The 25,072-nt window shown below is 47.2% G+C and overlaps 1 protein-coding gene across 2 annotated transcripts in view; it reads right to left on the bottom strand.

The window, feature by feature from the left end:
- LOC100226456 (hexokinase-1) overlaps nt 1–25,072 on the bottom strand; it is a 74,372-nt gene that overhangs the window by 16,674 nt on the left and 32,626 nt on the right. Inside the window, exons 1-5 of one of the 2 annotated variants that reach the window (XM_030275617.4) lie at nt 19,594–19,754; nt 13,066–13,228; nt 8,258–8,406; nt 3,469–3,588; nt 869–964 (exon numbers count right to left, since the gene is read on the bottom strand). The exons of the other annotated variant lie outside the window; for it this stretch is intronic. Coding sequence (XP_030131477.1) covers nt 869–964; nt 3,469–3,588; nt 8,258–8,406; nt 13,066–13,228; nt 19,594–19,656 — 591 coding nt within the window. The 5' untranslated portion in view covers nt 19,657–19,754. Of the gene's footprint in view, nt 1–868; nt 965–3,468; nt 3,589–8,257; nt 8,407–13,065; nt 13,229–19,593; nt 19,755–25,072 lie in introns of those variants that run through there. 2 annotated transcript variants of the gene reach the window in all.

Below are 25,072 nucleotides of genomic sequence, written 5' to 3'. Positions count from 1 at the left end.
GATTTCAAGCAGCTGCTTGAGGCATCAATCTAGAAAATATTTCGTATAGGTTTACTTAACCATCAATGTGTTTTAGTTCAAGTGAAGATTTTAATACAAAAATAATGTAATTAAATAAATTACATGCAGCCATTCCTTTCCAAGTTCTTCAGTGTGTGATTCTGCCAAGTCTAATGATAGTAACTGACTACAGTAATGTTGTTTGGTGAGGGCAAAATTCAGATTTGCTTGAGTCCACAACTGCCCAAAGAAAGCAAATACTTCACAGTTTCCAATGACTTTTTGGATGCTGAGTAATCAACATATGACCTGGCTGAAAGCATTATGCAAACCCAAATTCATTCCCTCTCACGCTCAGTGCCTTTTTGTTTAAATCAGCAACCTGGTCACCTTCCCGCTCTATAAAGTCAACACTGAGAAACTGCAGGGAGCAACAGCTTGCTGAGCCTGAAATCTCCTTCTCTTCTGCTCAGCTCCTCCCTCCCCTGCTCCCACGCACAGCAGGTGCACAACTGAGCTGAGTCCAGTCCATGAGAAACAAGTTTCTCAGGAATGGGACGTGTTGGTATCACTGAAAAGCCACAGCACTGCCACACAGCACTTCTTCAGTTTTTGAAGAATGATAACATCACTGAAGGTTGCCAGCAAAAAGCCACGACACAGCAACTCAGCTCTGTGCTGTGAGTAAAATCACAGCTTCCGCACAGCAACTCTGACGCCACTTCATTTTTCCAGCAAACCCACGCATTTTCATGCAAGGAAGCAGAGCTCCACCACCACTCAGACCACCTGCACAAGTGGGTAACATGAAGAGTGGTCCCTGACAAAGCTGAGATACAGCTAAAAGAGAAAAAGAAGTGCAATTTACCCCACGTTTCTTGATGGCTTTGTTAAGCAGCCTCACAACATCTGCTCCCTCCACTCCGCTCGCTTTGAAGCGCTTCGTCCAGGTTATCAGAAAACCCTGATAAAACAAGACAGCAACATTCAACAGGATGAAACCATAAGACACATACAGATTTTTTTTCCTTAAAAACCAAGATTTTATGCCTCAAATGAATCTTCAGGTCTCTTTTCTCACATGACCTCTAACAACCCAACCTGAGGCAACTGGTTGTTAGGTCTTACAGCCTAATTACAGTGAGAATAAAGATGGAAAAGTCTTTTCCCCTCACTTGCTAGAAAATGGTGTGTTTGCATTTTGTATTTCCAGCCTACTCTTCTCCCTGCTACTCCTCGACAGTTTTTCTTGGAAAACCATTTAATCCTTTTGGGCCATGGAAATAGACTGCTTTCAGAAAAAGCTGACTGTACAGGACTGACTACTGAGCAGGGATATGATGTTGCCATGTCCAGGATTCAGCTGCAGTGGAGATCAGGCTGCTGCACATTTACTGCCTGGAGTCCCATCTGTCTGGGCTTGTTTAACTGTGGGATCGTGTTTATGGGTTGAGGCAAACAAAAACACTGAAGATGTAGCAATTCATGTCCCTACTTTACAGCACAGCTCAAGAAGGAAATCCTGGTATTGAATTCCTTGACTGCAAACCATCATGAAGAGCCTCCAAATCCCCCAAAGTAATAACTACACTGATTTTTTGCTATTTACATAATGCCTGGCTGAATCAGAGCATTCAGTGTACAGGTAAATAATAATAAAAGAAAGAATAGAGTATTGACAGTAATCAACTGACAGAAAGACAACTCAAACCAGCTCAGCTTCCCATACCCACTACAATGTTCAAATCTGTCACAACATGAGTCCAAGAATCTAAAAACTAGAAAAGCTGAAGCCTGTAGGCACAAGCAGCCATTGCCCAGGTGTATGTTTGCCCATATCTCAGCTTAAAAATCTATTTTCCCTCCAAACTGAGACAGCTACAGGGAACAGAGGGTCAGGGCAGCTCTTTCCAGACCAGGAGACACTCTCCTACCCCTCGACTACAAACTCAGTTTGTGTAAGTTTTGCCAATGTTCTGCCCTCTCGGGCACCATTTAGAAACCCAGCAAAACCCCGTGCTGCTGTGCAGGGAAACTGTGGGCAAAGCCCACTCTGCTGGCACAGCTTTTGTGGGCAAAAAGGGCACCTTTTTTCACAAAACTTTTATAAGAAACTGGTCAAACCACACTGGCAAAGAGCAGCTCCTCTCAGCGTGACTGGCCACTGTGCTGGAAGGAATTTTTCCTTCACCAGCAAAGCCTTGGCAGCAGAAGCTCTTGGAATGCAGCAGGGCTGATTGGGGCCCAACCACGCAGTGCCCATCTCATCACCCCTGGAGCATACAGGGACCACCTTGCCTCCTTCTGCTCACCAAGCACAGGAAAACAGCACCCAAGCAGGCATAGCCTCACAGAAGCTGCCATCCGAGAACAAACCTGACCCAAAGAATCCAGAAAAAACATATTTTCCAGACACTCAAAACACATCAGCAAAACTGTCAATAATTGTTTTTCTTGTTGGCTTTTCTCTTCAAGAGACACCCTCCCTTGTCTCATTACTATCCCACTCCACTCTGCCACTGCTCAGGTGTCCCCATGGCACCCCACGTGCTGCCTGCCCCTGCCCCACACAACCACGACTCCATCCCAGCTGGTTGGAGTAAACCAACCCACAAACAAGCACCTTTCATCATGCAGCTAAACAAACCTTCCCAAGGGCACCTCAACTTCACAACGACATCCCCAGCACAGCTCTGCTGTGGTCAGGAGCCTGAGCCTCACCACGCACCACAAGCAGACGGGAGAGCTGCCCCGAGATCAACTCATCTCTTCTGATCTGATGCAGAAAAAGGCAGCTCTCTGCTCTGAACTGCTTTCAGACCCTGAGTTAGTCAGCACCCTTGGGTTCAGCTCTCAGCACAGCCCAAGAAGTATGAAATGTAATGAAAATCATGCCTCACCTGGCCCTCTTCAGCACCAGCATCTGAGGGGCTGTTGCACCAGACTAACCTAGAGGCCTGGAAGCTGGAAAAGCAGGTCATGCTTTAACAGGGCAATGTCTGTGTGTTTTGTGTAGATTTAACTTTCCTGCATTCCTTTGCTACACCGTTGCCATGGCAATGCTGTACCAGGAGGCTGCTGAGTCACTGGTGGTACAAGGAGCAGGAAACCACCGCAGCATCCTTGTCCTGGGAATCTCACCCGTCACTGCACAGGGCTGGTTATCCCCATCCTCTGTGCAGCAGGCTGGTTCCAGTGACCTGTCCCAGCGGTGCTGGGGACCAGGATCGCTGCCCAAACCGGAGCTGTGTGCACTTGTGAGGGGCAGCAAAACCCAGCAAGCCCTGCTGGGCTGGTCACACCAACCACACCCCCGAGGCGAGGGGAAAAACGCTGCACAGTGTGGCAGCAAAATATAATCCTAATTTATCCCCAAAATGAGATCTGTCTGGGATACTGCTTTCATGGCACTGTTTTAATAACATAGCAGCTCTTCTGTGTACTAAGAAAATTGTGAAGTCTTCTTACCTCATCTAGCTTGGATTGTCGACAGGGGAAGGAAAACGTAAACCCGACTGGTAGTTTCTTGTCTTTGATTTGTTGTTTCTCCATAAAGTCTCCCAGGCATTCAGCAACATGATCAAAAAGCTGTAAGAAAAATATAAAACCACCATGATTAGAGATACAGCTTCAGGGATAAAATGTTTCAAACTCCGCAAGAAAACTGATCTGAGTTAGGGGAAAGGGGAAGATAGCTCTCCAGATTTTAAAAGATATATAAATGGCATAGCTATGAAAATACTCTCAAGCAGGATATAGTAACATCTTAATAACTAATACATTATGAAATGTACTGTCCTTTTACACACCTAATTCTGCAGGCATCTTTTATACCCATATAAAAACACTTCCTGAAACAAGAGGCTCGTGGCTCTCAAGCCTGCTGTAACCCTTCCACTTAACATTTGATGAGGACAAAAATGCTCTTTTAACCTTTCTATAACAGGAAGGAGCCAGTCAAAAGAACATTTGGGATCCAGTCCCACAGGACATTGAGCACTTTTACAGTGATGTAGAGGAGACTACATCTGCTTTGCTCAAGCATTGCTGAGAGCAGAGAACTCAGCACTTTGCAGGAGCCACCCAAAAGAACATCATCTCAAATCTATTCCTAAAGCACACAACAAACAAACAAAAAGGAAACCCAAGGGATTCATCTAAATATTTTCCATGTTATCTGAAACACCCAAAATGGGGATATTTTCCGCATTTTTTAAAGGTTGAACTAGGCAGGCAGCCTGCACCAGGCTTGTGGGTACCAACTCCCACCTAGATGCCTTGATGGCACTTGTGACAATGGCACTACACCCTGTCAGCCGGGACAGGAACCAGGGAGGCACAAAGGCCTGTCACACTGAGCCATTTGAAAAGCCCCTCAGGTAGACTGCAACGCTCAAAGCTGAAATCAAGCCTGAGCAATTGAAGCAACAAAAACACAGGTTTGTATTTACCAGCACCAGAAAGCCAGACATGCCTTCAACTGACCCATACCACAGATGGATGGCAAGCTATTAACAAGTCACTGCCTGCCCCAGGATATAATTGTGCCTCGCATTTTAACTCCCTGAAAAAAAAAAACCCCAAAGAAAATAAAACAAATCCTATCTACAGCATTGGTGGGATGAGAGGAGGTAATCTGCCTAGAAGACTGGGGATAACTGGGAGGGAGTACAAAAAGACATCTGTTGGTTCCAATTAGCCCACACAGCTTTATTAAGAACAATTGAGAGCCTTGGAGAGACAGGAATGTACTACAGACAGACTGCAGCAATTGCAAAGGATGAATAGGAATATTTTGTCCTTCAAAGCAGGTCAAGAAGCAGTGTGAGTAATGTTACAATTAAACTGAACACCTTAAACTCATGCCTTAAATGAGGTCAGATTTGATTAAGGAAAAGTACAGTGGTTTCCCAGGGAGAATGTTGCCATTCATTGCCCTGGGCAAATCAAAGACTTTTTTGAGCCCACACAGAGAAACAACATGGGAATGCAATGCACACTGCTACACTTCTGGAAGACAATTTTCAGCTGTCCAGATGAGGAACAGAGGAATTATGAAAAGAACTACAGTTACGTAATAAAATACGGCAACTTCCCCAGGAGGAACACAGAACAGCAGGAGTGGGTGTTCTGACTATGCTTTCCATTTGAAAGTATCTTGCTGAATACCCAATCCTACTAAACTTTCAACTGCTTCCAGGATTACAAACAGAAACCAGAGGCCAACATCAAACCCCTTGGGAGTTCAGAGAGCAGGAAGCAGAAATGTTGACTGTGTATGTTGTTACAAAAATCCCTCTCATGCAACAAACTACAAATGCATGGAGAAAAGACAGGATCTGCTTTCTAAGTCTAAATGCAAAAAATTCCTGGGCATTCCCAATAGACTCCACAAAGACCGTGCACCTGCTGTCTGCCACGCAGACCTGGCAGGACCTGCTGAAGCCCACCTATGTGAGTTAGCAGTACACTGGGAGGGCAGGCAAATGCATTATTAGCCATAATGTGGACACTACAGGAGCTGTGTGTAGTCAGTGATGAACAGTCTGGCCGTGCTACTGTTGTTCATAAACCACAGAGGGATGGCCTGGCTCAAAAGCAGAAAAAAGACAGGCATTTATTAGTTTTGCTACCACTGATGCTCGTAAATTTTTCCTAAGGAGACTCAAGGCAGCGTCTGTGTGTGCCCATGCCCATATTAACATCCAAACCTTACCAGTGCCAAATGACTCTGACTGGATAGTAGAGGCAACATTACAAAGATCCAGTAAAATTTCATTAAAGTGGGGAAGGTGCACTGATGAAAAATCAAAATCTTCTTTTACTGACAGATTTGCAGTAGGGAACAGTGTGAGCCAAATATTTTATCATATGTCAAAAAGATGGACAGAGAGAACGCCACAGCCAAGAGGAAAGGACCAGTCTGATTTATAGACCTGAGGCAATACAGCCTGAGACCCTGAGCAACAGATGAGGCTTAATTCCCCTGACCAAGAAGTTGCCTGCTCAAGCTAGGCTCCAAGAGGTCTCCACAATGATGCACTTGGCTGGCAGACAGGAGACTTGGACAAGCAACTGGAGATCCAAGCTCAGGCCCCAGCCCCTCAATGGGGATGATTTAAGGAGCAAGGAAATCACAGTTTCAGATCCAGAGAACAGCCACAAATCCCTAAGTTACCTCCAGTGCTGGCAGAACACAAAAAGCAACACCAAAATCAAGTCTCAGGCACATTTCTGTTCACTGAGCTGACACAGGAGACAAGATTCTTACAAATTTTAGACCTGCTATTACCCTGCTGAAGTCAATCAGAGTTTTGCCCTTGACTTTGATAGGGAACTGTCTCTGACTGGTAAAACTGTGAGCCCATGCCTGATAGATGGACAAAAATGGAAGTTTGAATGCCATGAAGTAGAAAATATCAAAACCAACCATGTTAGGAGATGTGAAGCCATAAATCACAATCTTTCAATAAGCTGATAATGCACTAAGCTTTAGGAGTGTAACTCAGCAAAGTTAATGACACAGCTTGCTGGAAATCATTAGGAGCCTACCCGACACAGGCACTTCAGTCCAAGTATTCCACAAAACTGGCTTGGACATTTCAGAAAACTTCAAGTGTAGACATCAGTCATAAGCACCAAATTACCAGCTGCCTGTCTGCCTCCTGGGCATCCCCCATGCTTCTCTCTGAAGGCACACAGCAAGCACTGGATCACTGTGTCATGGAACAACTTCAAATCCAAGTGCTATTCTGATAATGCTTCCAAGTTCTGCTCTTATTTTCTGCTCTATATTGTGCCCATGGGGTCAGTGGGAGCCTTGCTTGCCTTTCTTTCAGCTTAAAAGCCATGACAAAGCCTATCAGCCTGAGCTCCACACTGCTGCTTCCCAAAAGCCAAATGGCCTTTGGATATTGAAAAATTAAAACACAGATATGACAAGAACATGGAAAAAAAGCAGATGCCTCTATTCCCAGCTTCCCCTTACCACCCTTATCATGTCTCCATCTAGAATCCCCCAAAGCCAGGCTGCCTTGCCTCCCCAGAACAGACACTGGGGTGTGCAGACAGCCCTGCTGTCTGTCAGCCTTCAGCTCCTGACACCCTTCCATGGACAAGCAACCCCTGCTGCCAGCCTGCCTCCGAGCAGCCCACCCAACGTCCCTGCCTCTGCCACAAGCAGCTCAGCTCAGCTCCCCTCCAAAACCATCCTGTGGGAAAACCACTGCACGACCTTTTGGCTCAAAAACAAAGCAATAAGGCTAGGAAAAGTCCTTACAAGAAGGTTATTTTACTGCTGTGGTTCAGATATCACAGCAATGCTTTTATCAGTTCTACTGACAAGCCATGAGTGCCATCTTACACTCACTGGTGCATGAGAATGAAAAGCACGTATTACATATAGACAATAAAGGTATTAAGGTGACTACAGAAAATACATGTAAGGTAGAAATGCTGTTCCCACAATTTTTCTTTTCTCCTCTTTTGCTTATTCTTCTGAAACAAGCTTTACATTTCCTGCAGGTCTCACACTCCTGAACAGCACCTCATTCTAATAAAAAGTATAAAAATCTTGCTGTTGCCAACAATGAAAATTACTTGTTTTGCCTTATGCTGACACAGAGACAAATATGCCAGTGTAATCCACTTCCTGATCAAAAAAAAAAAAATACTTTCAAAGAACTAAATTTGAAATCCAAGTGAATGGATACAAATATTTTCTACTCTTGGAACAGAGAAGACTAAAAAAAAAAAAGACCTTTCAATTACCCTACAAAACTTAAGTGAAGCTGTGCGAAACATTCTATCAGCTTCCCGTAATTTTTTCAATGAACTTGTACTTTTCATGAATGCTGAGTTGCTCAGACTGCCAGCACAGAGATGTGGCTGTCATGGGGATTTCTACCCCTCATCTAACACTACAATTGCAGGGCTGGTCATATTCATTGCTTACAAAGACTAAGTTGTTTTCCTGCTCTCCGTTTGTACTAACGGAAAGTAAGTTCACTATAAAAGAATTTTTATTTTGAAGCCATTTGCTCCCTATCTTGTCCAGAAGTCTCCCACATGATGACAGCAGGTTTGCAGCACGCATGCATGCTCTGTTACACCCCTTATTCATTTTCAGTATTGACACTGAGGTGCAGTCTGCATGCTGTAGGTACAACTGTGACAATGCTAAGCTCATTCTTGTGAGGGTTTTCTAAAATCCAAGCAGCTAATCTTCAGAGACATGTGCCAAGGAAGAGGTGCTTACCCGTGTTCCACTCCCATGCATGATGTCCTCCGGGGTATTATAAATTTCACTTTCCATCTGCACCGTCTGCTTTTTTTCATGCGACACCTTTACCCGAAGAATTCGGAAGTAAGAACCCCCAAGATCCAGTGCAATGAAATCTCCTTTCTCTATGTGGAAAACAAGGCACAAGTGATTAAAAATCATATACAATGAGGGGAAACATCAAGCTTGGTAAAGTGCAGCACTGAAGCAAATGTGCAGTCCATATAGCAAGGAAGTGCCAGCTGCAGGGCATCCACGTGAACCTGATTCCATCTATCTGATTCCCTGCAATTTAACAGGAAGCTGGTGCAATGGCAATGCCAACCACCACTGATACACAGGCAACTTCAGTGAAGGTTTGCCCAAAAAGAATTCAAAACAGTGGGCAGTCTGTATCCATATCTCACAATGAAGCTGGAAGAGCAAAGATCTCAGGAGAAAGCCAAGAGATGTTGAAAACAGAGGCAGTAAAATGAAGGGATGCCACTGACAAGCAGCCTTTTGCTGTAAATAAACCGTGTCATTTTAGCAAATAACAGTGGATGGTGGCTGCTCTAAAATCAACAAATTACACACAAATGTAATGAAAGGAGGAACCATCCCCCATCTTGTGTCCAGAAAGGCTGAGATTCACTGCAAGCTGCAGACAGATAAGAGAAGTCAGAGAAAGGACAGCTTAAATAAAACAGCCCTGTACTGCTGCAGGAGTTACTCAGAAGTTGTAATGTCTAGCACAGAGCTCTTAATATCTGCCCAGGAGGAAAGAGTTGGGGTACCTCCATCTCCTCTTCAGCTGGAGAAAGCTGAAGCCAATCCAAGCTGCAGAGACTCCAGGCACATGGCCTGACTATCTGAGGAATGACACCTTCGGCACCCCTGGAGAGCAAGGCAAACATCTGCCTGACCTACCCATGCTATCTCATGCCCTACCAAAGAGGGAGCAAAGACAGCAATTGCCAAAATCTGCAAAAGGATAGCATTTAGGGAAGCTGTGTGCACAACTTTCTCACACAGGAGCGTGTGCCCAGGCTGCAAATAATCACCAGGGCTCTTTGCAAGGATTTGTGTCTGTGCACAGCACCCCAGGGTCCCCGAGGCTGCTCAGGGGGCAGCAAAACAAAACCACCCAGTGTTTTCTCATCCTACTTCCTCATCAGCTGTGACTTTCAGAAGGCCATTCCTAACATCACCATTTTTCCACTTTTGCCTAAATTCAAAGTTGAAAAACCTCTAGCAGATGGGAAGATTGTTGTGACATGTTACCTCAAACACACTCGGCTCCAGAGCCTACTGCCCCCAGAGTGCCACAAAAATTCCAGGTATGCAATTTATCCATGAGGATTTCCAGAGCCATACTTGCCTCTAAGATTACTCTGTCCAGTCTCATATCAAAACTACTAAAATCTGACCTAATGAGCTGTTCCTCCTCATCACCCCATGCACCTCTGGTAGCCTCACCCAGTCAGCAAAACTGATGAACTGCTCAAGGTGTCCCCTCAGGACAGGATCTTTAACAGAAACAGACCAAGAGAGGCAAAATACACTGCAAATGTCCCTTTGGTTTTCCAAGGTTGCAGTGTAATACAGAAACAAAACAGTGTCATGTGAGAAACCACAAAGAACAATAAACTCCATACAGAAAAACATAGCAAAATTACAGCGGGAGCCCACAACTTCTAATACACCTCCTAATTTTACTGCACTGCAATGCAACTTGTCCTCCTTGCTGCTCAAGACATGGGCAAACTGAGTTTGCCAAAAGACAGATCTTGCAGTGCTTCCCTACCTGTTTCTGAGCAGTGTGGCTTTAAACACTGCTTTGCACCAGTACAAATGTCATTTAAAACATGAGCATACACAAACTGGAGATGCAGTTCCCTTTATTTGGCTCAGGACAAAAAAATCATAACCCACTTCACTGCAGCAAGTCTGGAAGTCAAACACTGACCACAAGTTTCTCATTAAGCCAAATACCCAAATAAGCTTTATCTTATGGGTATCATCTGCTGAGTGCAAGCCATTACCTCCAAGAACTAATGGGAAAATCAACACTGGACCAGATGGCCCTTTTTCAAGCCTAAGTGCATACCTCAAACAAACACTACACTTCTGAAATACCTTCCTTGTAAATAAATTAACAGGTTAGGGTGTTTGATTTCCAGCATCATCAAGCTCATCGCAAGTTAAAAAATTATTAAGAATCATCCTTCAGCCTTTAAAAGATCTCTGAACTATAGTGTAAAGCTTTCTGCATGCAACTAGTTTTCTTTTAGTGTACTTGAGGAATTAAACCCAAATAGCAGCATTTAATCCGTGCTTTGTAAACCAAGGCTCAATCAAACCTGCTGTGAATTTATTTGGACTTTGAAAGCATTTTGAATTAGCTCGAGCCACCATTCTGGGCACTAGGGACAGAAAAACCTCATGGCTTTCATAAATTAAACAACTCTGAATGAAGGGAGGGAAAAAACTGCTAACATAACACCTCCAGAGTCTCTAGAATTATTGCTCACAAACTCCTTGTTGAAAAAGAACACAAGCACAGATCTGAAACTAAACAACAGTATTTTCTGAATAGTCAGCGCCCATAATAATAACTGGACTCAGAGGAAAGAGCTTACAAGGCAGTAATTAGAGACAGGCCAGAGAAAAGGGCAGGCTTTCAGCCTCTGGCTTTTACAGAGGGACAGCTGAAGGCAGAAATTGCCATCTCTGGGCACATCAACACAGCCACATCTGTGAGGGCCCCCCAGAACCTTTTGGAGGAAGAGGGAAGGGGGCTCTGCACCTGTCCTGGCTGCATCCGTGCCGTGGCTGCGCCAGACGTGACAGGCACACACGGGTGAGTCAGGGAAAGAAATGCCACAACACCCCCTCACAGCAAACATTGCTCATACCTGGGTTCAGAACGTGCCCTTTCAGGGAGAGAATGGAATGGCCCTGTGGGCTTTTCTAGCATCTATCCAAAGGGGCTCTAGCCACCTACACACACAGATCACCACTGAGATCTGCAGAAACTGTCCGGGGCAAAGCTCTGCCTTGCTCTAATCCGTGCTGCAAAGCACTGCCAGCAGTGTGCCCAGCCTGGAGAGGCTGGCAGGAGCCAGGCGGGCACAGGAGCAGGAACTGAGCACCCTGCACACAACACACCAGGTTCTGTTTTAAGGAGCTGTGTAATCTGAAATTAATGCCTTGACACACAGACACGCCTACGCACAACCAGGGCTGCTCACTGCTCTGGCTCCTCCTTGGTCCCAGCAGTGCTCAGCAACCTCTCACACCTCTCCTGGCCATGTACAGATCCCCTTTTTCCTGAGCCATCTCTAAGCCTTCCCAGATTGTACGATGCGGAGTAATTTTCAAAATTATTTGACTCGCTGCAAGCAGCTCAGATTTGACACCGTGCAGTGCCTGACAAAGCAGGGAACTGGGGACTAGTCACTACTCAAATGAACTCAAAACAAACATCAATGAAAAAACAGGGGTTTGGAGCCAGTAAAAATGCTGGGATTTCACACAAAAGCCCTCAAGTCACCTCACGTGCAAACCCTTAGTGCAACCTCTGCCTGTGACCCAGCTGTGTGTGGCAGCTTCTGCCTTTCTCAATAGGCTGCAAATTTCAACACAACATTTCAACATAACAGCCAGCAACGATAAATTAAGGGAAACACAGGATTCAAACACATTCTCCCTTTGGTTTTCTTCAGACAGCAAATCACATCTCAACTCAAAGCCTGAGATGGCAGAAATCAACAGCAAAGCTACCAAAGAATTCCACCTGCCAGACAGCAACACCAATTTACACAAAGTACCTGGCCTCATACTCTTTCACCAATGAATTCTCGATTTTAACTAAAAAAAAAAAAATCCTCAAAATAGGCAGTAACTCTGTTATGCAGTCTGTGCAATTTCTGCACACAGGTAGGCACCAAACTAGTTAATTTGTGGTAGGTACCACACTAGTTAACCAGCTCATGCTACATGAGAGGAAAACCATGTTACTACTAAATAATAAACTCTATTATATAATGTTTATAAATACATTTAGATACTCTGCATATGGTATTTTTTTACAAACACAAAGTATTTTTTAAGTAACAAGTAACAGAGGCAATCTTGGTCTCAATTACCAACATAACACCTTTTTGGTGTCCAATAGCAATTTGTGCCACTTTTGTCTGGTACAGTAGGCAGGGAAAAAACGAGTCCTGCATCTAGATGGAAAAAGCTTAGCACACCAGAGCAGCAGCTTGGGAGCCACGTGCTGCATCCTCCTCGAGTTCTGTGAGTTTTCCACCAAGACAGTCTGGAAGAGGAAGCTACAAAATGCAAAATGAATGCCAGGAAACTCAGATTCAGCCTGTAATGGTTCGCACTTCCACTGGGGAAAAGGAGATGAGATGTTAAAGGAAACAGTACATTACTAAAAGCCACTGTATTTAGGACTCCAGGTCACATGAGTGTGAACTGCATGAATCAAAAATCATTCTATGTGAAGTATTGACTGTTGGCAGACAGGTCTCAGAGTAAATGTACCGAGTGATAGTGAACCAACTGCTAGGAATGGCCCTTCCACTGGCATTAAAATGGCTTTGATAAAGGAATCACAAAATCTTACAGCATCTGTGGGAACAGACCTGCACACAGAGGGGAGGCTGTCTTCAAAATGTTGTCTGGGCTTGCCAGGAAGTAAATCCCTCTTGCTCTTGGTAGGACATTGTGCATTTCCAACAGGCTTCCAAAAAACACACCATCCTTACTACAGAAAATACTCAGCTGCTTACCTGAACCGTCAGGAATGGACCTCACAAAGGTGGGAAGCATCTTCACTGTGGCTGTTGGGTTGAAATCCCTGGAGAGGCCGTTCTTCATCTCCCTCCTGAAGCGAGCCATGACGTCCAGCAGTGTTTCATCTGACAGCCGCATGGCGTAGAGGTACTTGTCAATCTGGGGAACACACAGCACCCCAGGTGAAGAGCTGGGCTCTCTTTCATTGCAAGAAGAAATGTACAGCCCCAGCATGGGCCCTGGGCTATGGCCAAGCTGACAACACAGCCACACACTCCATGACTCATCTTCTATCTCAAAATCATGGAGAACGTACAAGTCTAAGGGCTCCTGAGGTGAGCTCCATCCTACCGTCTTCCCACAGCACAACGCAGTCCCACATCACTTCACCTCCTCACTTCCACACAAAACCATCTGCCCACAGCCTCAGACCACCACCTCCAGCCCTTGCCCCACTTCTCAGCTCTCCCGACTGTCCACAAGCTAAACAGCTGGAGCGAAGGACTTGCCACAGTAGTTTTGGGGCTACACCACAGGCTGAAAAATTAGTTTTGTGTAGTAGACCACTATCCCTATCCCACTCCAAAGCTATAATGACCAGAGGGTCTGGAAAGACAGAACTTAACTGGGAGTTAGATGTGAGTAGATGGCACCTTCCTTCTCAAGACAAAATATCAAATTAAAAGTTGTTAACTTCTCGCTTGTAGCTTCCAATGACAAGAGCTTGCTTTACCTCCTTGGTAAAAGGAGGCAGTTCTAGTTTTCCAACAATATTGTTTTCTATAATAATACAACCACCTTCACTGTCAGGAAGACTGAGAGATGCTTTGATGCTGAAAAATACAACGTGGCCTTGAGGGGTTCTTGCCAGACACACCTCCCACCCCTTTTACCTCAGCCGCCAGTCTATTCTTGCCTCGTTTCTTTACCTGCCTTGGAAGTTTGGTTCCACAAACAGCTCAGATCAAAGCCACACCTTTGGGATCACTTTTGCTTGCAGCTTAGCAAGACAAAAAATAAAGCCCTGCCCATGTTTTCCGTCCTCAGCAAAACTGGAAAAGCCACCTCATTTTAAACCCCAGGCCAGCTCTGTGCCAAGGCTCCCTGTGTCTCCTTGGCTGCTCTGGAAGCCTTAAGAGCAGCTCATCTCCAAGTTGGCATTTATGTCTTACAAGACCAAGGCCACAAAAAACCACTTTATGTGAAACGTACGCACAACCGTGCTCTATATACCCATGACTTTGAGACAGGAAGCGATGAATAATGACCTTCACAAAGGAAATGCAACCAAAATCTCATTAAACCCTAAACTGACCATAAAACCAGCACCAATTGAATTGCTCATACAGAAAGCACTCCTGCCCACCCTACTCAAGGTCTCCCCAAAGACAATATCTGCTTGAGTCAGACACCATCCTGCCATGACCCAGCACTTATTCACACAGACAGGCAGAAGGCATGGGGAGTGCTGCTGGGCACAGGATCCAGCCTGATCCCCAACCACAGGGCTGGGGGCCAGGCAAGCCTGGACCACAGGGTACACAGCCAGAGGCTACACAAGCTGTGAACTTTCCAATGTCGTTGCTTGCAGAGGAACAATGCCATGATTGATAACACCAGGATGAAATGAGACCGTGCATGTTCCCCACGAACCGGTGACGTGACGGTGCAGGCATACAGCTGAAGGGCAGAAGAGCTGAGCTCAGGTTCTCTGCAACAGAGGCCAAATGCAAGACCCCAGGGCAGCATCCCCACATCCCTGCTGGGTCCTGTGCCAGCCTCATGGGCCGACAGCCCCTTCACAGCAACAACCACAGCCAGTCGCTGGCATCATTTCACTCCAAGAATAAAATCCTGGATGGGATGTGCCTTCTCTGCAGCCCCAAACGCTGTGGGGATGGATGCAGAGGCTGGAGTCTGGTTAAGCAAGAAGGTCTCTCCTTCATGGCAAACCCTGCCATGCTTTTTTTAGCAGTGTGCAAAGCCATGATGTCAGAGCATGAGGATACTCCCTCTAAAAGGAGGGGGGAACCAACCTCTTCCTCAGGCTGAGCTTTCAGCAGCCCACGCTGCCGCTCAGAGGGACGATCCCCCAGATCTCCCAGTGAAAGCTACAGTAAACAGCACTCACAGTCAGACCTCACCGTGCAGCTCATACACCCCTCTACAAAGCCCCAGTGCTGCATCCTCCTCCCCAAAGCAGGGCGGAGGGATTCCCGCTCACCGAAAGCCCTGTTGTGAGCGCAGCTTGTGGCGTTTGCACAGTCAGGACTGACGAGCCCATTCTCCCCACCTCTGCCCCTGTGCTGCCCTCAGCAGCGAGGCAAAACAGGAGGGAGGGCTTTTTCTGCTGCCAGAGAGGCCAATGAGCGCTGCCAGCGCCCTTACATAATTGGGCTGGACGCTCCTGCACGCAGGGAGCATCGCTTTTCATGGCACCCAGGCCATCCATCCCCACCGCAGAGATCCCCGGGGCGGGGACACTGAGCCTCCACTTGTAAAAAGTCACTCCTACGTGTTACAGCTTCCAAAACCAAGAAAATCTAAAAAAAAAAAAAAAAAAAAAAAATTTAAAAAAGGCAGTTTTTTTTTCCTCCCTGGCGGGAAGAGGGTTAGTCATTCCAGCAGTGTGGCAGCAAGGGAATAAGTGCAGCTCTCCAAGGGAAAACTCCCAGCAAATAGCCATAAATAACTTGAGGCGGGGGGAGCTGGAGGCTGGATTATGGGATGGAGGTTTAATAACTCCCCGCTCTGCCGGCAATAAAAGCCGATCACAAAGCAAATCTCAGCCGTGTGCACGGGGAAGCTGCGGAAAGGCTGCCCAGGACAGACAGGAGCAGACCCACGGCCCCACTGAGGCTCCCATGGGAGACAGGTGCCAGCCCTCCTCAGGAGATGGCAGAGGGCAGGAACAATTTCAGACAGACAAGGAGCAGAAAACACTCCTTTATTTAGCTACCACCTCAGAGTCACCCTCCAAGGAAGGGCATCTTCCCAGACTGCCACTATGCGAGTCCTCCAAAAGCTCAATCACTTCTTTTTCTCAAAAGAGACCAAAACAAGCCAGAGACAGAATCTGTGAGCAATTTTTAAAAAATACTATGTCATTGTCTGAACCACATTCATGCATTTTCCCCCGTCACATAGGAAAAATGCAGTTTGTACTTGGGGAAAAGAAGTTTCTGAAAACCCAGCAACTGCAGCAGCTGTGAATAATTACAAATTAAACAGGCAGCACTAAAGGTTCAAACCTAAGGGCCATTCCTTAAACACATACCTTCATCCCCAGGACACTGACAGCAGTCAGTGGTATCCAAGAAGAGAGCACTCACAGAACAATTTCAGAAATCATTAGCACCTACTTTACTGACACACACTTGATGCCAAAACCCTTCACCATGAAAACATTTTTCTGCAGAGCTAATCATACTCCCTTCAGCATGAGGAAGATTCATCAGGAGTCAAAGCAGGTTAAAACAAGCAGTTTAGACATTTTGAAATTGTTTCTGCTTACTTACGATTTATCAGATCGGTTCCTAAAAAGCCTTTATAGGGGTGGGTCACCAATACAGGGCTCTTCTGGATACTAGTTGTTAAATTTTATATTCCGTTCCATCATAAGTTTTTTTCAAGCTTAAACATCAACATGTCACTCCTGGATCACGAGATCTCTTTACTGATTTGGGTAAGACAATAAAAACATATTGTTCCCCTGGCAGACAGAAACCAGGCAACACCTAGAGGCTCCCTTTGCCGGGGCCAGCTATGGCAGGTACAAACCTGCTGGGAACAAAAGGCAGTTTTACAAAGTTCTGGGGCCAGGGACACAGCTGCCAGGCACGCTCCATGACTCCTTATCCCTCAGGATGGGAGTCAGCTCTTGAAAGAAATTGGGGCCACAGCTGAGTTTGCGCCAGGTCCCCTGTCTGAGCGAGGATGCTGAGCTCCTGCTGCTGTCCCCGGAATGTCACAAACATTCAGGGAACAGATGTCTGCAAAAACATCTGGTTGATTTAAGCTGCTTGGACCACATGTATTCACACAGGACAGGGCACCACACACTGCCAGCCTGCTGCTGCACACTAAGGTGACATGGATGTGCCAATACAAGTGGTTTCACTGGAAAATGCTCCCTTGCAGGGGCCACAGCGTTCACACCATGAACAATCCCTTCCTTCAACTCTACACCTCCACCCTGCCAGGACTCATCTAGAAAAACATTCCAAAAATGACAAATTTTTAAAAAGCCACACTGAAACTTAAGGGGGTACACACAAACCAAGCAGAACCAGCACAGAAGCATTGGTTATCCCTTTCAGGGCCTGAAACCACCAGCCCCATCCATGCTTCCCACCACAGAAAGGCAGCTGCAGAGCATTACAGAGATGGGAATTTAAAAAAGAAGAAGGAAAAGAAGGTCACAAGAGAAGAAGAACGTTCAGCTTTGGCTCGTTGGTACTCTTAACCCATTCCCAGCCCTCCTGTGACCCACAGCAGCATCCTGAAGGTGACCTGCCAGCTGTGCCAGCACACGCTGAGCTGACGGCTGTGACGGACCAGCGAGGCAGAGGAGCAGCTCCGGCATCCAGGAGCCCCACGGGGCAGCACGGAGAGCAGGGACACTGCCTTGGGTGGCAGCCCTGGGCCACAGGCACGTACCAGCAGAAAGTGCTGCTCCCCCGGAAGCGGCGAGGAGAGGGAGGGACCTGAAATGAAGCCGAGCAGGCACGTATCCCTAGGAGCGGCACACTGATGGAGCACAAACCGGGATACTGATGGAGCACAAACCTCACGAGCAGCACTGAGATGGAGCAAGAGCACTTCTGCCCCACGGGGAGGCGGGGAATGGAGCCCACCAGCTCCCAGCAGCTGCTTGGGCAGCAGAGCCTCTGACTGCCACAGCCATCCTCCCTACAGGACAGCCACTGTCGCAAAAGGACACAAACAGGAAAAGATGTCTTACATCCTCTAAAAACAGCAGCCTGGCTTTTTGGCTTTTCAAATGGGTTTCATTTTTTTCTTCCCTTTTCCAGACAGAACCGGCTTGATCCATAAGAATGCTTTACAGCTCCCTGGCCAAATGGTTTCCCATACTGCCAGACAATAGCTGCCCCATGGTGCCAAACCAGCCTGCAATAAATAACCCCCAGAGCACAGCAGAGTTTCCCTGTGCCTGCATCTCCTCCTGTTCCTCCCCACAGCCTTTCTGCCGCCCCTGGGCCACCACACACACTCGTGCTTATCTCGGCCTTCTAAATATAACACACACGGCGAGACAGAAGGCCTTAGCCAGGCATGCACGCCTGGCAGCAGCAGCAGCACTGACAAATCCTGCGGGAAAAGGAGCGCAGGGGGCCTGGGCAACAGGAGAGACACGGACGTGGGGCCCGGAGGTGCAGGCTGAGCGCAGCCTTGGCTCCTGGCGAGAGCCGCTGGGCGGAAAAGCCAAAGAGCCAAAGTCGGAAGGAGATGTGGAAACCATGGGAAGCTGTGTTGGGGTTTCTCCGAGGGAGGAGTGGGCACGGCTGAGCGTGTCTCCAGTGGGTCAGGGTGGGTCACCCACACACTGGAGCTGAGCTCTGCCCAGGCCCAGCCAGAGGCCCAAAGGGATGAGGGGCTCTCCTCCTGCCGGGGACGTTCTCAAGCCCCAAGAACACTAAAAATCAGTACTACTACAAATGCTGGCACTGAGGCTTTCCTGAAATATTTTCAGGATGCCTTCATCCCGAAATATTTCAGGGATGCCTTCAGCCACATGCCCAGGTGGGTCACACGGCACCACCTGAGGAGCTGGCAGAGGGGAAGCCTCTCTTTCCTGACGTCAACCCGACTCACCGACATTGGCAATTATTTTCCCAATTCGCGTCCCCACATCCTAGCCCCAGGCCCCCCGCTCCCTACAGCTCTGCAATATGCTCAGCCAGGACCTAACTGCCATGTTTTTATTTATCCTGTGCTCCGCACCTTTTCCTTGTGGCCGTGCTCGATCCCAGGGCTGTGCCAACCACACAGCAGCAACTACCTAATGCTGGAGGAAAAGAAGCCTATAGAAATGCTTCTTTTTAAGCACAACTGACAACCATTTCCTGTAAATTCCGATCTTGCAGCGGCACAAAATTCAAAAACTACCTGCTCCTCGCCTGCTGGAGGGGGGATGCTTCCAGGCATCCTTGGAAAGAAGGGGAACTCCCCTTTCTCCCTTTTCCGGGGATGCTGGTGCCGACGAAAACCACGAAAAGCCATCACCCCCACCCTTCATCGCCAAAGCCCCCCAGGTCCTGCTTGACCGGCCGCTGTGCATCCATCACCCACACCCTCCTCCCATCTCCACCGGCGATGCTCTGGAGGTTTTAAACCCGAGGTTACCCCTCCTTTCTCGCGCAGCTGGGTGGCTCTGGGGACAAAGCAACGAAACCAACGTGCGGAGAAAAGAAAAAAATTTAAATGTTTTTTAAAATAATTTAAAAAAAAAATCAAGCGGCGTGGGCGGGGGGCGGCCCTCGGCCGGGGGATATCCGTCTGACCTTTTTGACCTGGTCCTCCTTCAGCTCCGTGAAGTAGTAGGCCAGGAGCTGGGCGGCGATCATCCTGCCGGCTGCAGCGGCGGCTCCGCACGCAGCGATGCGGGGCCCGGGGATGGCCGCGCCGAGCCCGGCCCAGCCCGGCGCCGCCCCTTCCTCCTCCTCCTCCGGCCCGGCCCGGCCCGGCCCCGCCCGGCCCCGCCCGGTGCGCGGCGGGGCGCTGGGCCCGGCCTGGAGCAGCGGGCCGCTGTCCCCCGCATCTCCGAGAGGAAAAAATAAACAAAAACCCCTTCTTGGTGACCAGTGGAATCCTGGCGTGTGCCAGGGATAGTGAGGGCAGCAGGACCAGAAAAGTGATTCTCCCCTCTGCTCAGCGCTGGTGGGGCTGCACCTCCAGTGCTGTGTCCAGTTCTGGTCCCCTGGATTCAGGAGGGTGCTGGAGCGTGTCCAGAGAAAGGCAGTGGAGCTGGGGAAGGCTCTGAAGCACAAATGTGATGAGGAGCAGCTGGGGGAGCTGGGGTGTTGAGCCTGGTGAGGAGGGGGCTCAGGGCCACCTTCTCTCGCTCCTGGCAGGAGGCCGCGGCCATGTGGGGATCAGGCCACAGGACGAGGGGACATAGCTTTGAGCTGTGCCAGGGGAGGTTTAGGTTGGGCATTAGGAGGAACCGCTTTACATTGGAATGGACAATGCACTGCCCAGAGAGGTGGTGGAGTCACATTCCCTGGAGAGGTCTAAGGAAAGATGGGGCATGACACCTCATGCTGTGGTTCATTGACATGGTGGTGTTAGGGCTAGGTGCCCTCAGACACATGGCGTGATTCTTACAGTGATCCTGTGCAGGGCCAGCAGTCAGACTTGACGATCCTCGTGGGTCCCTTCCAGCTCAGGATATCCTATGATTCCATGATAACACGCTGATGGAGAGAGCTCCTCCTCCCCACATCTGTTGCCCACTATTTTGCCATGTTGGAGCGCATTCCCCTGCACCCCAAGGAGACATCCACCACCATGAGGGCTCTGAGGGTCCACACGCACATAAGCAAAGTGACACAGGGCCCCTCCAAAAAAAAAGCTGAAGGCCAAATGCAGATGTCAAGTGACACATGCCAGCAGCCTTGCCTTGCCTGCACTCTGTCCATGCACAGGGACAGGAACACACACCCATGCAAAGGAGGAGGTGTGATTTGCACACAGATTATTTACCACACTATAAGTGATTAAAAATCCACCGCTTGAATTTCCTGCTTCCTTTTTATTGCTGCTTTAATTAAATGGCTTCACTGGCTAAAATCAAGAGCTGCTTTGGCAGACACATCCTCCTTCAGACTGCCCTAGTCACTGCAGGCAGGGTGGGCAGGGTTTCCTTCTCTGGCTCCAAGCTCAGAGAGATTTTCATCACACATTTCACTGCTCTGTACCTGTTACTCCTGCTCACTTGCGTGGCCAGCTGAGGAGCAGACGTGGCCATGCTCCCTGGCACCTCACTGCGGGCACAGGGCCCTGCCACCAGCACAGCTGGAGCTCACAGCTGGAGCCCACGGGTGGCACAGGGACAGGGGGCTCAGCTGAATCATCCCAGTGTGCTGCAACGTCACCCAATCCCTTACACAGACTGACCAAGCTCTCCTGCAGATGTAATTCCCTGCTCAGTCACGCTCCTCCTCTGCTGCTGGTCAGAAACTATCTTTAATTCCCAGCCAGGCTTGCTCCTGTTTTCAATCCATCTGTCATCTGCTAAACCTTGTCTTTCATCTGAAATCACCCTCCTCACTCCTGCGTGTTCACTTTCTATAAATACTCTGGAAGTAACCCTACACATTCACAGCTTGTGCTTCTCTAGGTGAGACAGACTTCGCTCTTTTTGGTCTGAATGCTGCCTGATACTGCTCAATTCCCACAGGATTTATGTTAGTGGAGCTGCCCCTACGTGTGGTTTACATGTGCTACTATCTCCTCCTGCTCAGACACCCCAAACACCACCTACATGCACAATACTCCCCTCAGTTACCTTGCTGCAGGAATGCTTGTTCATTTAAAACACCTGGACACAAACTTGAGTTGTTTTCAACTAATCTTTGACCAAATAAAAGGAATTCAAAGCATCCCCTCTGGCTCTCAAGGAATTTCAATCAGACAGCTAAAATACTCAGAGTGGTCTTCTCTTTAACATGACACCTGTTGCAACAACATGCAAGAGGAGGACATTTGGTTTTTTGTCTGCCAAAATTGTGACTTCTGAATGTCATAGATCACTAAAGTGGCCTTTAGCGCCCTGATGATTTGTATTATAACATATTTCCAAACTCAGAAACAACAGCCTCAGCCTCAGGTTTCCTTTAGGCTACATGAAGCAAAAAGTAAGTTCAAAACATCACTAGACAATCCCTCTTGGTCGTGTGCAATGAAAATAAAACCTGCACACAGCACAACCCCCCAAATAAATTAAAGAATTAAGTCTACACTGGTGCAGGAGGGGTTTCATGTGACAAAGTCAAAAGCAATTAAGAGATGGTTAAAAAAGTATTGCAAATAATTGGGTTTGTCTTCAGTTGTTGAGCATAGCATTCAGGAAAAATAAACCTGACAGAGTAAAAGCCACTGAAGAAAAGGTAACAGTCCATCCAAGGCAAGAGAGCTGCAATATTTAAATGTGTGGTATTTTTAAACTGCTCCGTGCAAGGCTAGGAGCACATGACCACCTTTGATGCTGTAACCAGCACTGGGATGAATGATCTTCCCCCCTGCCAGGGAGCAGATATCCTATGGACACCCCAACCCTTGTCAAGCCCCCCTTGCACTGCCAGGCCAGCAGTGAGAGCCAGGTTTTGGGGGGCCCTGGGAGGAGCTGCCAGGCAGAGCAAACAGCTCCTCACTTCTCCTGCCACAGCATCCAGCCCTGGGCTTTCCCTTCTGCTTTACTGGAAGGGATCAATTCAGCAGCCAATTAATTACCAGCATCTCAGGTACTCTGCCAGGCGCCCAGAAGGCTATTTTGAAAGCCACTGTCCTTTAAGACAAATTACTGGAGGCTGAATGTGGCACCTGATGACTTGCAGCTATTTTGATTGAGCTCTAATCTTATTGGCCCCATTTAACGCTACCCAAGTGTTTCAGCTGACTGAAGTAATTCTGTGAATCAGCTCTCCTGGATGTGGGTAAGATTTTTTCCCCCCCCTTTGCCTATTTCTTCATTAAATGTTCACTGCTCTATACAAGTCTGCATTTGAACTGTACAATGAGTGGATTTTTTTCTTTCAATCTTATCACATTGTTTTGATGTACACAGCTGATAGATGCTTCCTACTTTTGTAAGAAAAAAATAAAGTTTTAGTTGTGTTTGCTGGGGTTTTTGTTTTAGGTGTCTGGAAAATGCTCGATCCCCTTTCTTCCCACACTCAAAGCAAAGTGAAAGAAAGCATCATCTCTAATAAACACTAAATTCCCAGTTCGTGACAGCAATTCTGACTGAGGAGGGAGAGCTCCCATTCCCAGGTGCTTGCACAGAAGAAATCACCATTCCTTTGTGCTGAACTTAATGCAGAAGCTACTAAGAAAATCTAAAAGCAGCAGATAAAACAGTTTGATGAGCAATTCAGTTGAACAAGTTTAACCACATTATATGCAATTTCACCTTGCCAGGAGGCACAGCAAGCAGGCACTACCACACAGCCAGCCAGGATGCTTTCTTTCATGCTTTCCCTATGAAAAAGCCAGATTAGCTAGGAATGCCCTGAGGGGAGCTCATTCCATGCATGGGAAAGGCCATTCCATGTGTGGACAGAGCCCTGTACACCTACAAAGTGGTTTTTATGCTCCTGGTACAGCATTCCAGGAGTATGTTTCCAAAAGATGTTTGAAGCAGGAAGACTAACAAGGGGTTTGGCCCATTCTCCTGGAGATGCTCCAGGGGAAGGTGAGCTACTTTTTAATGAAGTCCCACGTAGGAAATGGAAAGATAGAAACTTCCACAGATACTGAAGGGTTTGATTTGCAGCCTTGGAAGAAGCTTGGATTGATGTAAAAATAAAAGTTCACAAACATTAAGCAGAAAAATTATAAACTTATTTTTCTATAGTTAGTAGGAATATGCCTTAAGTAAGTAAGAAACTATTGAGTAATTTAGTGAAGGGTTTTATAGTGTAGTAATGTAATTGTGTAGAATAAGCTAAGAGTTTAGATGTTATAAGAGGCATATGTGTGTATGTGTAATGGTAAGCCAGTGGATAAAAGTATACATAATGCAGCAGAATTAAGTGAAGATGATAGGTTAGAAAAACAAAATAAACTTTGCAGCAACTTTTCACTGGATAAGAATGTTGTATATTGCCTTGTAATGAAAAAACTTGTGACTACTCTGAGCTAAAGCCGACTTCTTACTCCTCTAAAATCTCATAGCCTTTGGAGGCTGATGTTTATCTGAGCAATAAATCATTTTTAGTCTCATTCCTTCATCAAGGCATCGATAATACTCCCCTGCCTTTGGAAAGGTTTTGGCACTGCTCACCACACTGAGCATTTCAGGGCTGAAGACACTACACAGGCCTGTGGGTTTCAAGACTTCAATCCCCCCAGAGACAAGGCAGTGTTTCTGTAAGGTGTGAACTAAGCAAGTAAGGATCACAAACAGCCAGGTCTAGACTCTCAGCTCTGGCCATGATGAGAGGACAGCGGAGAAGGAAGCACATCCAGCAAAGGAGGGGTGTTTACTGATTCACATGGGAACGCTCCTGGGGCAGATGGAAGTGCTCTGTGCCTCAGCTCCCCATACCTGAGCATCAGTCAGCTGTGTTGGCTTTTATTTCTTTAAACCAGCTGCTGTTCTTCAGCATCAGAGGGGTGCAAAAAGCATGGCCCCCACAAAACCAAGACAACCAGAAAGCAAATAAACACAAGCCCCAAACTCATGGCTTACAATTAAGCCCCATTATTTGGAAGGTCTGGATGATCATTCTCTCTCAGCCTCTTGGTGATTGCAAGGTTCATTAAGCTGGGAACAAACCAAAATACTCCAAATTTAGTTAACTGCTACTTCCAAAAGCTATGGGTTGCCTGAGCAATCCTGCAAAGGACTTCCCACATCTGCACATACGTGAGGAAAAGAGGAAACTGCTCCCTGGAGGCTCACCCCTACAAAACCTAACCTCTAGCTCCTGCGGTGCACAGCAGAGCTCCTCTGTGCTGCTTTCCAGCCTTCTGAGGTTTTCCAGCTCAGGTCCAGCCTGCTGACAGCCCTTGGCACTTGGCAGGCAAGTCCACTCACTTTGGTCTTCTCTTACACACCAGAAGTGAAACACAAGTGCAATCTAACCAAACTGATCTCTCTCTTTTTTCCCTTCCTATCCTAGATATTCACCATTGCACCTTCTTTCTCTCCAGTGTCAGAAATACAACTAATTTTACATCTCCGCAAAGGAAAGCAATAACAATTCCAGTTTTCTGACTCAGCTTGGGCCCTGCACCAGTTAAACATTTTTTCCATTG

Source organism: Taeniopygia guttata, chromosome 6 (assembly GCF_048771995.1).
Source record: "Taeniopygia guttata chromosome 6, bTaeGut7.mat, whole genome shotgun sequence".
NCBI classification, from domain to species: domain Eukaryota; kingdom Metazoa; phylum Chordata; class Aves; order Passeriformes; family Estrildidae; genus Taeniopygia; species Taeniopygia guttata.
This window is presented reverse-complemented; position numbering and strand designations above follow the sequence as displayed.